Source organism: Amblyomma maculatum, chromosome 10 (assembly GCF_055883805.1).
Source record: "Amblyomma maculatum isolate TAMU_Amacu chromosome 10, ASM5588380v1, whole genome shotgun sequence".
Taxonomy (NCBI): domain Eukaryota; kingdom Metazoa; phylum Arthropoda; class Arachnida; order Ixodida; family Ixodidae; genus Amblyomma; species Amblyomma maculatum.
Window position 1 is genome coordinate 72,729,647 of NC_139353.1, and position 16,780 is coordinate 72,746,426.

The 16,780-nt window shown below is 42.8% G+C and overlaps 1 protein-coding gene across 1 annotated transcript in view; it reads left to right on the forward strand.

Moving 5' to 3' along the window:
- Positions 1–16,780, forward strand: part of LOC146176786 (neprilysin-1-like) — a 76,852-nt gene that overhangs the window by 46,807 nt on the left and 13,265 nt on the right. Inside the window, exons 12-16 of the mRNA XM_084581388.1 lie at positions 348–406; positions 3,611–3,662; positions 4,461–4,528; positions 6,848–6,978; positions 7,565–7,630. Coding sequence (XP_084437514.1) covers positions 348–406; positions 3,611–3,662; positions 4,461–4,528; positions 6,848–6,978; positions 7,565–7,630 — 376 coding nt within the window. The remainder of the gene's footprint in view (positions 1–347; positions 407–3,610; positions 3,663–4,460; positions 4,529–6,847; positions 6,979–7,564; positions 7,631–16,780) is intronic.

The window sequence follows — 16,780 nt, forward strand, 5'->3', positions numbered from 1 at the left end:
GTGTGTTTGTTGCGCCACATATCTGAATACGATGCAGCACCAACTAGCCCCTCAAGCCGTTATTTTGTGATTGTAGAAACTTCCTTCAAGACAATGTTTAGTTCAATGAAGCCCGCGGATGTGGCTATTGAATGTTTTATCATCCTTTGTAACGCATATTCGCAAGTAAAATATTCATAATATTGTTTTCAAAGATAAATAATGCGAATAAAGGTTGAAGGAATAGTGGTCTTAACCCATTCAGGCTGACTCACATGGGACTAGGGCAAGTGAGGCTGGCGTTGCTTGGTCTGTTGGGATACTTTTGTGCATAATTTGTATAACTTTCCTTTCCACGTTCACTGCAGCTGGTTCGTCGGCCCTGCTGTTGTGAACGCTTTTTATAGTCCAAGCAGCAACGAAATGGGTAAGAAGATGAAAATACGCTATGTGCGTGTCTGACTATAGTTACGAATGTTTGAACCAGATTTTGTTTCTAAATGACCGCTTTCTTTTCAATGTGTCATCTTTGCCTCAATAGGGATGAAAAGTTTACGCAGGCCTAAACTGCGTCAAAGAATTTTCGGCGCCTTCGTCGCATTAGGCCTATCAATAGCGTGTCTATAAAATGATACGAAATGACGTCAGCGATATGTTGCCACACCGTAACTTTCAAACCTGTCACTATACTCCGTTTCATACATCAGGTGCAACGCAGAGAAAGCTACGCAAGTAGTCCACAAGAAAAAAAACAGGAGGCGTATCACTACGCGCTCGTTCTGTAGGCGAGTGGTTCCTGCCGAAACGGGCTCTATTCCGAGCATACACGTTTGCAATAACATTCTTCGCATGCTTTGACATCTTCACGGAGCGGATCTTATAGAAAAAATGCGCACCAAAGAACCATTTTCTCAAAAAGAGATGCGCAGCGCGGAGGGCACAGCCAGCGCCATCTGGTGGCACAGCTGGAAAGGTTGCGGGGCAGCAAAACGCGACACGAACAAAAACGACATAAAAAAACATACAAATTAGCCGAATCCGACCTTTTCTCCCTAAAAAAGGTGCTTTTTATGAAGTTGATGGCAAATGTAAAATGTATTAAGCTTGCAGACAAAGCAACTATTATTTTCTCTCGTCAAGAGCAGGCACTATTTTTTATCGCGGATGCGGAGAGCGCAAACAAGAGCTGTAGCTTTGGTAGTGTTGCACTTGATGTATGAAACGGAGGGTATGTAGCATTCCCGCGTCCTACAGCAGATCAATGAGAATGTGTTACACGTTGTTGTATGACACAGGGTTAATAGATGGTATCACCGATTACACAAGCGAGTGAGAAAAAAACTCGTGTTCAGGTCATCGCAAATGATAGTGTTATCATAGCGAAATGATGACAGGCGGTCAGGCGCTTTTAAGAGCATGCGATACCGTAACCTTTGCGGTCTAGGTATTATAGAGGACGTTAGGCTCGTAAACCCAGGGTGTAGAATTAATCCATGTCTGGGTTAGGGCTAAGACTGGGTTACTGATGCCGCTCCTTCATCATGAAACTGAATAAATGTCTGTAAGCGTTCTGGTCTGTATAAGCGCTTGCAGTCTTGTATACATGGTAAAGTTTGCCATCCCTGAGGCCATAATTTCAAAATCGAGGACATCCAAAATAAGCATGATTTCAGCTACTATATGATTTACGAAGCGGCAATGTCAGCGGGACGTTTTTGTTTGTTACTAGACCTCAATTATAGTGAAAAAAATTTTTGAAAACCCCATTAATAATTGCACACTTCGGACACACTTGTATTACGTTTTGCAGATTAATAAACCTTTTTGTTTAAATTTGGATTGTGGATGTGAGGCCCGATTTGGAGTATAAGGATTCTTCCAGGAAGATCAAATTAAGTGGTTAGGGGGACTTTGCAGTCTTTTACAAAGAAATGCTTACTGTTTAGTGCGTCATTACCTCGCTGCCACCTTTCAGACCAGTACTATTTATTTATTTAAGAGAGCTTTATGTAAGGAAGCAGAAAAATACTTTCTTTATGTCTAATGTGAAATGTTGGTGCGCTCAGACAGGCGTTCTCGATTTGATTCCTGATTTTTCCATTCTGAAACTCATTTATTCTATGCTACTTTTTCACCACTATATATTATGTTGTGCCAGATAGGTGACATAAGAGCCTTCCAACCTGTGATATGCCAAGGCACACACACAAATATGACACACAAAGGTTAAGATTTTATCTTAACCCTTGTGTGGCAGTTTAGCACTTTTGTTCTGAATAAATTCACCGTTAGCCCCTTTAAGTGCTCCTCATGTGCTCCACATCAAAGTTATTAAAAGGAAAGGATACGCTGCTATATGTTTTCAGGAGTCTCAGTCACATGGCTGATCTGCTGTGCTGTGTCGCTTCATATAAGAAAATCCGAGAACATTGCTTATTCTGCGTTGAAGAAGTGCGAAATACTGAGCGTTGCTGCTGCACGCGGTACGTCGCGCGCCCCATGTCGAACACAACCAGCGTTCCGTTAATGCATAAATGTTCACCGGCGTTCAATAATTGGTTTACAGGAAAGGAAACGAGCCTTATCTGTGTCGCCGGTGCAATCTTGCTGAAACATCTCGCGGACAGCACAGCAACGCTTAGTCCTACGCATTTCTCCGGCGCAGATTCTGCAGTGTTCGGAATTTTCTGGAGCAGTAGCTTCAGTACTCGAGGGAAAGCCAAGGTTACTGTGTGCTTCCGAGACCTTGAGCTCCGAGGTCAAGTTGGAACGCCACGACAATATAGGTAGCTATGCTCCCAGCAAAGTTCAAGGCCAAGGTCAAAGGTCAATTCACATGGGAATTAGTTTAACTTGTGAGCAGCTGCGGGGCGAGAAACAGGATTGTTTACGTCCATTTAGAACACATATAGATGCATGCGATGAACTCGGAGGAAACGAAACTGGCCAGCCGTGTTTGTTACGATCGTCGGCTGGCTGTATCTGACGATCTGGAGGACATTGAGCTGCGAGCGGAAAATTTACAGACGAGAAGGGACGGGGCAAAAGCCAAATCAGCGACGAAAATGCCGGAAAAACGTCAGGAGCTTCTTGAGAAACAGCGCGCGACGATGCTGCAAGGTGCTAGGAAGAAGCACAGATGCCCGCTTCAACTATCGCTTCACACTAAGTTTAACCGAAGCTAAACCACAATTTGTTTTTGCTCTTTTACAACCTAATTATATGTTTATTTGATTATTTGACACTCATTATACACTTCTGATAGCTATCATAGATTTTGTGACTCATTAGGTCAGCAACACATCGACTTCCGGTTGCCGTGACATCAGATCCTTTGGACGTCAATTAGCTCTATGGCCATTTCGACGTCTTATTGATGTTTGCAATTGCATTTTTGGCTCTACATAATTAACTAATCATCCTACTGACATAATTTCTTCTTAGCATTTCACCCGATTCTCTTTCGATTACGACCACTCGTTAATCCCAACTCTTACGAGAACAAAAGACTACACGTGACTTTGCCCACAGCTAGTAAGCTTTCGCGTTAATATTGGGAGAGCGGGGTTTGTAATTTTAATGAAAAATTACGTAATTTGAAAGTAAAATGAGGCCATTTTTTTCTTTGCAGTGTACCCGTCTGGAATTCTTCAAGGCGTTTTTTATGAGCAGGGACTTCCTCGGTAAGGCTTCTTTTTCTTCATGTAGTGGCAGTCTTCGACTCTTAACAAAATTTTACAGCAACTAATCATCAGCTTACATAGAACCGCAGAGCAGAAAGTTTCGAAGTAACATCGTAGTGATGAAAGTAATGAACTATAGCATTGATTGCTGCCTTTTAATAAGGTATCTGCGCCTGGGTCTTGTAACCAGCATTAGCGGAACTTGGCTATAATCAGAAGATATCGTTCTCATGTCCGCTATGTCGGAAATGACACGCTTAGTTGTTTTGTTTCCAGACAATATATGTTTTTTAAGGCGATTTTATGTGTGCCTCAAAGAGCATGCATGTGAAGCTATTGCATACATTTTTACTCACTGATCGTAAAACTAGGGGCTGCATGGGAAGCCGCGCTTTTATTCGTCCTGCAAACTTCTATCCTCCCAAAATTATCGAGCGCCTTTAAACTGCTTTGGTAGAATGTCGACGTGCTTCGCATTTTCTAGTGCCGCAGAACTTGAACTGCCCTGAGTGCCTCGTGACCCATTCGTCACCATTGGCACTGATTAGTTCTCGTAATTTGTCGAATATCGACAACACATTGACGGGAACGAAAAAAAATCAAAGGATGATTGCGGTACTTCCTAATAACAAATTCTGAGCTCCCCGTTTTAAACGTTTTTCGGATATACTGTGCTTGCTAATTAGATAATTAGCAGGCTCGGTTTAATACAGCACTGCATAAACCTCACACTCGGCGATTAGGAGATTCGTGTCAGTTCTAGTCCTTATGTTAAACTCAGCATAATTTATTCGGCAGGTCAATCAACTATGGAGCGATTGGCATGGTAGTCGGTCACGAAATGACGCATGGCTTTGATGACGAGGGTGAGTGGTGTCAAGATTCATTACCACATATTTCTTGAGTTTATTGAGAAAGTTTTCTTGGCGTCTGAGGGTGCTAGAATGAATTTGGGAACTACTCATTTATATATAGCCAGTGATGTTGTTATTCATTCTTCCATATACAGCTAATTTTGTGTTGGTTGAACCATGCAATATGCCAGCATAGATTACGTAAAATAACATTGAAAAGATAAATTCTTTTTCCATCATATAAAAAAGTTACAAGCGGCTGCACCGAAGTCGCTTGTATTGTGTTGTTCTTTGCCAAGGATTATGGTTTTCTTGTTTTAATGTACGTCTCTCCTCTTGCTGTCGAGATAGCGCGAATGGTTCAAGGTGTTACATATCAAATAAGAAATTACTTCTCCCCGGATTCTAGCTCCACCCTGTAGCTTGTGTTCTGTTATGGCATTACCCTTTGACGTGTAATCCTCACTTCAATTCTTTTTTAACTTCGCACTACAGGACATGTGCGACCAAAGAACTACCAAGATCCCAAGCTACTTTACTCAATCGCATTCGCATAGACTCTGTTCTTACCCCTGGATAGGTGTGTAAGACGGGCCTTGCATTATCTTTGATGCGTTCCAATTATGCTGTGTGTGGGGATATAGAACAATACATTAAATGCTGTCCAGGACACCACACCGTCCGAAGCAGGTGCAAATATACAGCAGAAAAGGTGTGTTGTTCGCTTCCCTCGAGGGAGTCCCGCACAGTTAATTTGAGATTTTCTAGCCGAGCGTAGACCGGACTTATAGAAAGAATATATCATCATCATCACCATCATCAGCCTGGCTATACCTACTCCAGGGCGAAGGTCTCTCCTATATTTCTCCACTTAACCCGGTTCTGTGCTAGCTGCATCCACTTGACCCCTGCAAACTTCTTAACCTCATCCGCCAACCTAACTTTCTGCCGCCCCCTGCTACGCTTTCCTTCCCTTGGAATCCAGGTTGTTACCTTAAGCGACCATCGGTTATCTTCTCTTCGCACTACATGTCCTGCCCATGCCCATTTCTTCTTCTTAATTTCCACTAGAATGTCTGTAACTTGACTCATTTCTCTGACCCCGTCTGCACCCTTCCTATCTCTTAATGTTACACGTACCATATATCGTTCCATAGCCCTCTGCGTTATCCTCAACTTACATAGAACCTTCTTGGTTAGCCTCCACGTTTCATCCCCATAGGTGAGTACAGGTAACATGTAACTGTTGTATACTTTCCTCTTGAGCGATACCGGTAAGCTGCTAGTCATAATCTGCGAGGGCTTGCCAAATGCGCTCCATCGCAATCTTATTCTTCTTGTTATTTCCTTTTCATGGTCCGGATCGGCGGTTACTACCTGTCCTAAATAGACATATTCGCCTACTACTTCCAGTACTTCGCTACCTAATGAAAACTGCCATTCTTTCCCGAGACTGTTGAACATTACCTTAGTCTTCTGCATATTGATTTTCAAGCTTGCCTTTCAACTTTTCCTTTCTAGGTCATCAATCATAATTTGCAGTTCATCCCCCGAGTCGCTTAGCAAGGCAATGTCATCAACAAATCACAGATTATTGAGTTATTGTCCATCTATCCTTAACCCTAACTGCTCCCATTCCAAGTCTCTGAATACTTCCTCTAAGCAAGCTGTGAATAGTACTGGCGAGATTGTGTCTCCTTGCCTAACACCTTTCGTTATGGGAATTTTGTTATTTTCTTTATGCAGAGCTATGGTTGCTGTGCAGCCACTATATATATATCTTCCAGCACTTTTGCGTACGGCTCGTCTACCCCCTGATTTCGCAATGCCTGCATCACCGCCGTGGTTTCAACTGAGTCAAATGCTTTTTCGAAAGAATATATATGCCTTTTTAAATCTTCCTTCCAGACTCGACTCGGGACTGCAGACGGTGTCAATAGGAGCGAATAAAAACTATTGCATGCAATCGATGTATGCAATTGACTTTTGGGAACCACTTAATATTTTTGTTCTCGCTACGGTGGAGCTATTTCCGTCAAAGCTCGCAAACGTAATTCCACCTGTAACTGAGAACAACTGCAAACCTCGCTCTATCCGTCCCTCACATGGCGCATCCACAAAATATGTCTGAATTGGCCTTGAAGCGCAAAAATTTTCTGTGGCGGCACAAGCACAAGAACGTCTCTTGGGCTACCAAAGTGCGCATTTCTAAAGCATTACTACTACTGCACTTGGTTGTCAACTGCTGTCACAGGTTTTTATTTTAAGCATTACTATTACTGCACTTGTCAACTGTTGTGACAGGTTTTTATTTTATCCTTACCGCTACAGGAAGCCAGTTCGACGCCTATGGTGCTCTGAAACAGTGGTGGTCGACGGACACCCGGAAGCATTTTGAACAGAAGGCTGAGTGCTTCATTAGCCAATATGGAAACATCACTGACACAATGGCGAACATGTCGGTGAGATTTCGGAAATCTATACTTGGTTCTATGCAGTGTTTGTTCGCTTTCAAATCTTGTGACTCGCAATGTACGCGCAGTTAAGCAACCAACGAGTAAAATTGGATTCACACATCTACTCTTGAACCCACAATGTCGACGCATGAGCTATAACCACCATTCTATATATGGAAGAAATAACACTGCAGTGCTTCATACTATTCCAGCGGTATCGTCTACAAACAGCGCTTTGTAGTGGAGTAAATGTGTCGTGCGGACGTCTACGCTAAGGGCATATGTGTTCATCCTGTTGTCGTTTGGAATATCACTTAAAATATCGAATATCAACGCATGCTATTATATTCATTCAATTACTAGCCTCTAATGCACGCAGGCTGATGACCTGAACTCATTGCAGAAGACTGGCCCCATTTCGTTTCATATCGAAAGCACTGAACTGCAATAGCTTAAACGGAACAATTTGCGCTAAACGGTAACGCAAATATCATCTGTTGTCGGGTCATATGTATATTTGCATTGCCACTTAAATTGACACAACTTTCTGGAGTAATAAGTGCTCTGCTTGCTTGCTTTTTCTTTCCTATAGCTCAATGGCCAGAACACCGTGGGAGAAAATATCGCCGACAACGGCGGCCTTCGACTGGCCTTTGAGGTTAGTAACACCATGCTCATCCCTCACATATTTTTAACACAGCTAATTTCTATAACTAGAGATCAGTAACCCTGCACGGCAACCTGGACACTACGGGAATATTACAGAGTTCACGCAGAGGGGCCGCCCAGGCCATTCGATCATGTTCCATGTGTCACTGGCGATAATGCAGGAGGTTATACATCCGCATACAACATATAATGTAACGCTGGTGAAAAGTCTATGGAAGAGCTGTTAAAATGCGCTCGCAAGCTCCAAGGTCAGTATTGCGTCTCATAGCCTGAGTTGCTTTGGGACGTTAAACCCCACAAACCAACCAACCAATCCAAGGTCAAGTATTATCCCGGCCACCTAAGGCTAACTGGAAAGCATATAAACATCCCAGCAAAGGATGAGGCATCATTATCATAAAAGCGTTTTAATCCCGCATAGTCAAAGAAGAGTCACCAACCAGGACCAAAAGAGAAATACAAACACCTTAACAGAGAGCAAGCTCCGTGTTCCGAGTTTGAGTAGTTATCGAAAGTGTCGATATCTCCCTGACCTCGAGTCATCTGACTGCTGGAAACCCTGAACCCAGAATTGGTGACGGCATCCGAATCCGGTGTTCTATCAATCAGATGACTCGAGATCGGGAGATGTCGACAGGTTTGATAACGACGCAAACTAGCAATACGGACCCAGGTCTCTCGACGGGTGATCTCTTCAAACGGGAAGCAACATTCACTATCCTCAAAACTCAGATGAAAAGAACGGGTTAGAAGAGCGCAAGTCACGATCCATCAATCTGCACACGGTCCACCTAAATAACTTAATTGAGCAAAAATTTGCAGAGGGCACTGCAGAAATTGCATTGGAGAAATGCGAAAGCCTGAGCGTTGCTGCTGCGCAAGGTACATCGCGCGCCCTAGTAGAGATTTCACACTGCGGAAATTAAGGTAGCAGAGTAGACGTACACGTTATTGTGTTGTTGTTGTGGCTGTAGGAAGAAGGAAAAGAAAATGCACGGGCCTGATACTGGCTCTGTAGCTTAGCCACCTCCGCTGCCTCGTGCGGACAGAAGAGAGAAAGTAGACGAAAGAAAAAGGAGAGAGAAAGGAAGACGCGCGCAGCAACAGCCGTCGTCCACCACCTAAGCGGTGGCGGGTGCAATGACGGCCTACAAAAAAGAAAAATTCAGTGGCTGGCTCGCATCGACCGCCCCCAGAGGCGGAGCAAGCATGAGGGAGCCGAGTGGCCGAGCGATTCAAAGCGCATGCCTTTTCAATGGGCGTCATGTTGGCATGGACCTAGCTTGAGAGAGTCCAGCGGTCCAGCGATTCAATAATAATAGTAATAATCAATCAATCAATCAATCTTTATTTAATGTGCGCAGGAACATCCATGTGGTCTTAGTGCTGCAGCACAAAAAAAGAAACAAAAATGAAAATGCACGAACATGTTTACACACACACACACAACACAAAAGAAGAAATAAATAATACATGAAATGAAACTGAGACGAAAAGTATCACGGAAGGTTATCAATAAATGAGTAGCACCACTTATATACACAGTGAGATAATTTTTGAGCACATCAGGAAAGAAAAAAAGAAAAAGAACGGTAGATAGAAGAGAAAAAAACAACAACAAATAACTGACATTGATTATAGTAATATAGAAATATACATAAAATAAACAACCATTCCAGGCGCAACAAGTGCATGGTACTTAAAACACGGGCTAGAAATACAGAATAATACAATAAAGAAGTAGAATTGAACAAGGGACAGTAAGATTCGAATATAAAGTTTAAAGTTGAAATATAAGTAAGAAACGGATAAAAAGTAGTTCAAGATAGAGACAGCATTGAACAGGAGAAAAAGCAAAAAGTGAAGTAAATACAATATTAAGGCTAGAAAGTGGGAGTTATATGTGATAAAGTACTATTTAGGATACAACGCTACGAACATCCAATGTAAATGAACAGAGCGAGTTTTGGAAGATGTCAAGATGAGGAAAAAAGAGTTAAATAACCACTGCATCCTGTCCAGAGGGGTGTGGGAATGAAGAGGAGAAGCCTGAAATGGTCTGAATTCCCTCATGCTCTTTCGCGGAACGCGCAGTAGGATGTACTCTAAGAGCTGAGGGCACATAATGTGGCCACGAAGGAGTTTGTACAGAAATATGATATAAAGTCTGATACGAGGGCAGTGAAGAGAAGGAAGATTCAGTTGGGCGCTCCTGGTGGAGCGAGAGGGGGAAGTTGCGCAAGGAGAGCGGCAATGAAATATCCGTAAAATTTTTTTTGTACTCTGTCAACCTTGTCCAAGTTCGATTTGCAAGTGCCATTCCAAACAACCAACGCATACTCTAAAGCTGCAAGCATATGGACAGGTACAGTTTTAGGAACGGAAGGGGAGTATAGAACTCTCTCGAAAGTCTGCAAACGAATCCGAGTGTGCGCATAGCCCGCTGAGCAATGCGTTTAGTGTGAGAGGAGAAGCTGAGGGTGCGGTCAAAAAGTACACCAAGGTCATTAATTTCATCAACCCTGTCCAAGAGCACAGAATTCACAGAATAATGGTAGAGAAAGTCATGTGTTTTACGAGTAAAGGACACAACCCTAGTTTTGGAAGAATTGAGGGTAAGTCGATTCTTCGCACACCAATCAGAAAAAGCAGATATGTCCGATTGCAACAACAAGCAATCTTGAAAAGAATATATTACCTTGAATATTTTTATATCATCAGCATAAAGAAAAAACGAGGAGTTATTTATCGCCGAGGAAACATCATTAATAAAAACGGAGAAGAGAAGCGGACCTAGTACTGAACCTTGAGGAACTCCACTCGTTGCAGGGTAAACGAAAGAAGTCTGTCCATTGACACTGACAAAGCAGAAGCGATCAAGGAGATAGTTGCGTAGGAGGGCTACGAGAGAGACTTCAACGCCAGAGAGTAGAAGTTTTTCAAGAAGTAGTGAGTGAGTATCAACGTCGAAAGCTTTGCTCATATCACAGTACACAGTGTCAACCTGACCCCTCTGAAGGACTGCTGCAGAGGCATACGTCATAAACGTGACTAGGTTGGTAGAAGTAGAGCGACCCGACATGAAGCCACGTTGATTCGGTACTATTATATATTTGAGATGGAAGGAAAGTACGTTGTGCAAAGCTAATTCGAAAAGCTTAGAGGTTGCACAAAGAAGAGAAATTGGACGATAATTGGAAACATCAGATTTTTTTCCAGACTTGAAGACAGGAAACACGCGTGCCATTTTTCACACGCGAGGAAAGGAAGCATTTTTTAAGCAGTTATTAAATACGGCAGTCAGTACTGGTACAAAGATATAACTGAAGGCTTTTATTATGGCGGCTGGAATGCCATCAGGTCCAGGAGACAAAGATGGTCTCAGATGCTTAAGACTCTGTTATCAACTCCTCGTCAAAGAGAATGGAATGAGATAGTGCACCAGATGGGAGGCAAACGGAATCACGAAGTGGATGTTTGTAAACGGAGGAAAAATGTTGGGCAAACCTGTCGGCGACATCCCGAATTTCCGAACCCTGAGAGTCAACTAAGCTAATACTTAAATCTGATTTAATGGAACGCTTGCGAACGTAACGCCAGAGCTGACTAGGACGATTTGAGGCACTCCTCTCTAAAGACTCAAGATAGGAGTCATAGTCCCGCTTGTATAAGCGTTTGCAAAGAGAACGCACACGGCGAAACTCATCTGCCCGATTGTGAAACCCAGAGCGTTTCGTGTTACGATGGGCCCGTTCCTTGAGTTTTAAAGCCGCTATTAGTTCCCTTGAAACCAGGAAGGGAAGTTCCTACGCGTAGGAGTATGCAAAGGTATGCAAAGGTATGTACCGACTCATACCATCAAGAACTAATAATAATAATAATAATAATAATAATAATAATAATAATAATAATAATAATAATAATAATAATAATAATAATAATAATAATAATAATAATAATAATAATAATAATAATAATAATAATAATCAATCAATCAATCTTTATTTAATGTGCGCAGGAACAACCATGTGGTCTTTGTGCTGCAGCACAAAAAAAAAAAATGAAAAAGCACAAACATGTTTACACACACAGAGAGAACACAAAAAAAAGAAATAATTAATACATGAAATGAAACTGAGACGAAAAGTATCACGGAAATTAAGCAAACAATGAGTATCATCACTTATATACACAGTGAGAGAATTTTTAGCACACCAGGAAATAAAGAAAAAAAAAAAGAACGGTAGGTAGAAGAGAAAAAAAAAAAAAACAGATGACTGACATTGATTATGGTAATATAGAAATATACATAAAATAAACAACCATTCCAGGCGCAACAAGTGCATGGTACTTAAAACACAGGCTAGAAATACAGAATAATACAATAAAGAAGTAAAATTGAACAAGGGACAGTAAGATTCGAATATAAAGTTTAAAGTTGAAATATAAGCAAGAAACGGATAAAAAGTAGTTCAAGATACAGACAGCATTGAACAGGAGAAAAAGCAAAAAGTGAAGTAAATACAATTTAAGGCTAGAAAGTGGGAGTTATATGTGATAAAGTACTATTTAGAATACAACGCTACGAACATCCAATGTAAATGAACAGAGCGAGTTTTGGAAGATGTCAAGGTGAGGACAAAAAGAGTTAAATAACCACTGCATCCTGTCCAGAGGGGAGTGGGAATGAAGAGGAGAAACCTGAAATGGTCTGAATTCCCTCATGCTCTTTCGCGGAACGCGCAGTAGGACGTACTCTAAGAGCTGAGGGCACATAATGTGGCCATGAAGGAGTTTGTACAGAAATATGATATCAAGTCTGATACGACGGCAGTGAAAGGAAGGAAGATTCAGTTGGGCGCTCCTGGTGGAGCGAGAGGGGGAAGTTGCGAAAGGAAAGCGATAATGAAATATCCGTAAAAATTTTTTTTGTACTCTGTCAACCTTGTCCAAGTTCGATTTGCAAGTGCCATTCCAAACAACCGACGCATACTCCAAGACCGGGAGGCATATGGACAGGTACAGTTTTAGGAACGGAAGTGGAGTATGGAACTCTCTCGAAAGTCTGCAAACGAATCCGAGTGTGCGCATAGCCCGCTGAGCAATGCGTTTAGTGTGAGAGGAGAAGCTGAGGGTGCGGTCAAAAAGTACACCAAGGTCATTAATTTCATCAACCCTGTCCAAGAGCACAGAATTGACAGAATAATGGTAGAGAAAGCTATGTGTTTTACGAGTAAAGGACACAACCCTAGTTTTGGAAGAATTGAGGGTAAGTCGATTCATCGCACACCAATCAGAAAAAGCAGATATGTCCGATTGCAACAACACGCAATCTTGAAAAGAATGTATTACCTTGAATATTTTTATATCATCAGCATAAAGAAGAAACGAGGAGTTCTTTATCGCCCAGGAAACATCATTAATAAAAACGGAGAAGAGAAGCGGGCCTAGTACTGAACCTTGAGGAACTCCGCTCGTTGCAGGGTAAACGAAAGAAGTCTGTCCATTGACACTGACAAAGCAGAAGCGATCAAGGAGATAGTTGCGTAGGAGGGCTACGAGAGAGACTTCAACGCCAGAGAGTAGAAGTTTTTCAAGAAGTAGTGAGTGAGTAACAACGTCGAAAGCTTTGCTCATATCACAGTACACAGTGTCAACCTGACCCCTCTGAAGGACTGCTGCAGAGGCATACGTCATAAACGTGACTAGGTTGGTGGAAGTAGAGCGACCCGACATGAAGCCATGTTGATTCGGTACTATGATATGTTTGAGATGGAAGGAAAGTACGCTGTGCAAAGCTAATTCGAAAAGCTTAGAGGTTGCACATAGAAGAGAAATCGGACGATAATTGGAAACATCAGTTTTGTTTCCAGACTTGAAGACAGGAAACACGCGTGCCATTTTCCACACGCGAGGAAAGGCAGCATTTTTTAAACAGTTATTAAATATGGCAGTCAGTACTGGTACGAAGATATAACTGAAGGCTTTTATTATGGCAGCTGGAATGCCATCAGGTCCAGGAGACAAAGATGGTCTCAGACGCTTAAGACTCTCAGTTATCAACTCCTCGTCAAAGAGAATGGAATTAGATAGTGCACCAGATGGGAGGCAAACGGAATCACAATGTGGATGTTTGTAAACGGAGGAAAAATGTTGTGCAAAACTGTCGGCAACATCCCGAATTTCCGAACCCTGAGAGTCAACTAAGCTGATACTTAAATCTGATTTAATGGAACGCTTGCGAACGTAACGCCAGAACTAACTAGGACGATTTGAGGCATACCTCTCTAAAGACTCAAGATAGGAGTCGTAGTCCCGCTTGTATAAGCGTTTGCAAAGAGAACGCACACGGCGAAACTCATCTGCCCAATTGTGAAACCCAGGGCGTTTCGCTTTACGATGGGCCCGTTCCTTGAGCTTTAACGCCGTTATTAGTTCCCTTGAAAACCAGGAAGGGAACTTCCTACGCGTAGGAGTATGCAAAGGTATGTACCGACGCATACCATCAAGAACTATTTCTGTAAAGCGACTGACTTGTCCATCTGAATCATTAATGTCATTTAAAAGGGACCAGTCGACGGAAGAGAAGAAATTGAAAAGACCGACATAATCACCACGTGCATACGCGAAACGGGGCGAATTCCCCACCCGATCTGAGTTAGTAGAAGGTGAGGCAGAGACAGCAGTAGTAACTAGAAGCGGAGTGTGAAATTTGTCACAGCGAGTCAGCGGTATGTCCGAACTCGAGACTCGAACACTTTCAAAATTCGATAGACAGATGTCAAGAATATTACCGCAACAGTTTTCAATGAAATTGTGTTGCTGCAAATAGTTAAAGGCTATGAAATCAAGTAGAGCGTTACACTTACTTAATATGTAATGATTGTTGTGAGAAGAAATAAGTGAGTTCCAGTTGATACCAGGAGTATTAAAATCACCTAAAATAAGAAGTTTGTGTTTGCTATGACGGGTTATAACATGTTCGATTGAGAGCAGAACATCATCATAGGCTGAAGGAGGTAGATTCGGAGGAATGTAGAAAGCTGCAAGTAAAAGTTTTTCATGTCGATTTAAAGTGAGCTCGAGCCACACACATTCTTCAACAGTTTCCAGATCGGAACGTCGAACACACTTCACAAAACTGTCAATAGCAATGAGCACTCCACCTCCTCTTGATTTGGGACCTGTTTCAGGGCGGTCGCTACGAAAAACAGAGTAATTATTTGGAAAGAAATCATTGGAAGGAATATCACTTGACAGCCAGGTTTCGGTAACCACAACAGCGGTATAACAAGAGGACAAGACGCTAGAAAAAAATTCTGATCCCTTAGTCCGAAGACCTCGGGCGTTTTGATAATAGATATCCAAATTAGGGGCCACTGCAATTTTGCGTCAGTTCAGAGGGATGAAGCATATCGTCGTAAAGCTTCCCACGAAAGTCCTTGTATATGCAACCCATCGGCCACATCGAAGGCTCAACAAGCTTACTGTAGGATTCTTCATCAACTTCAATATGGAAGGACGAGTAGGAGTCGTACCTTGTTTTCAGCTTCCGGCAGGAAATGGGAGTAATATTCACTGATTTTAGATGGTTGGTAAGGTCTACCGATGTAGTATCGGGACTGAGTTTAGAGACGAAAATAGTCTTCGGACGCTTCTTTTGGTAAATGGCAACGTTCAGGACAGAAGAGCTCGATGCGCCAGTAATGGCTCGACTTCGGTGCTTCTTCATCTCACTGGGTAAGTCAACCGCACGGCGAGGAGCAGAGGCAGAAGATGAACAGGGAATATCTCCAGGAGTCATCCCTCGATGAAGAGCGGCGGAGTAGTCCACAGATGGCTGCTCCTCACGGGTAGGATTGCCCACGGAGACAACGAGAGGACGCTCGACGAGAGGACGCTCACACTGCGAAGCAGCGCACCGCACAAGCTCCTGGCGTAGGCCGCGAACATCGGCACGTAAAGAGGCGATAACCTCGGCTTGTTGTACGAAAGCCCGCGAGTTCTCTACACGAAGGCGCTCGTTCTCTTCCCGTAGCTGGGCAACCTCATCGCTCAGAAAAGAGATTCCCTCAAGCGCGTCGAGGAGGAGAGCCCGTAGCGAGGCAAACTCACCGCCATGTTCGCCGGTCGCGGCTGAAGGGGGAAAACCGGTCGGGTGGCTGGGCAGGAGCGGGGCACCAGGGACTCTAGCACCACCGTCGCTAAGACTAACACCGTCAGACGACGACGACGCACACATGGAAAAAAATAATAATAATAATAATAATAATAATAATAATAATAATAATAATAATAATAATAATAATAATAATAATAATAATAATAATAATAATAATAATAATAATAATAATAATAATAATAATAATAATAATAATAATAATAATAATTGGTTCACAGGAAGAGAAAGGCTAGTATCTGTCAATTAAAAAGCATGCGCCTTGAATAGCTAGGCCGCTCGGCTCCCTCAATTTTGCGCCGCCTCTGGGGATGGTCGATGCTAGTGGGAACAGCCCGCTTTCTCCGACTCTTCAGTTGTTTTCTCTCTCGCGGAGCACCACACCGAGTAAAGCCAAATACGCGGCTCAAACAGGTAGGTCACCGCCCCTTTCGGCGGGGGCTGGCCTGCCACTGAATTTTTATCTGTTGTAGGTCGTCATTGCACTAGCCACCGCTGCGGTGGTGGTGGACGACGGCTGTTGTTGCAGAGCGCGTTTTTCTTTTCCCCTCTTTTTTTTTCTTGTCTATTTTCTCCTCTCTGCACTAGGCAGCGGAGGTGGCTCAGCTACAAAGCCAGTAGCAGGCCCGTGCATTTTCTTTTCCTTCTTGCTACAGCCACAACAACAAGATCCTGCGGACATATCCATTTACAGCATGCCTATCAATAAAACCAAACAAAATACAGAAATGAATTAAGGCCACAACACACTCATTGCTCCGTTCTTGTTCCTCATGGTCGCGATCGTTCCACAAATGGCCTAAAACCATGCTGTATTAAGCAGCTACGCCGACACCTGTAAACGTCTTCGCATTAGCTGTGGGCGGTTATGCTCCCCGAGCGCAAAGACGCATGCACAAAACACAAACATACCCACACATAAGGCACATGATGGTCATAGTTGCATATGCGCAATAAAAG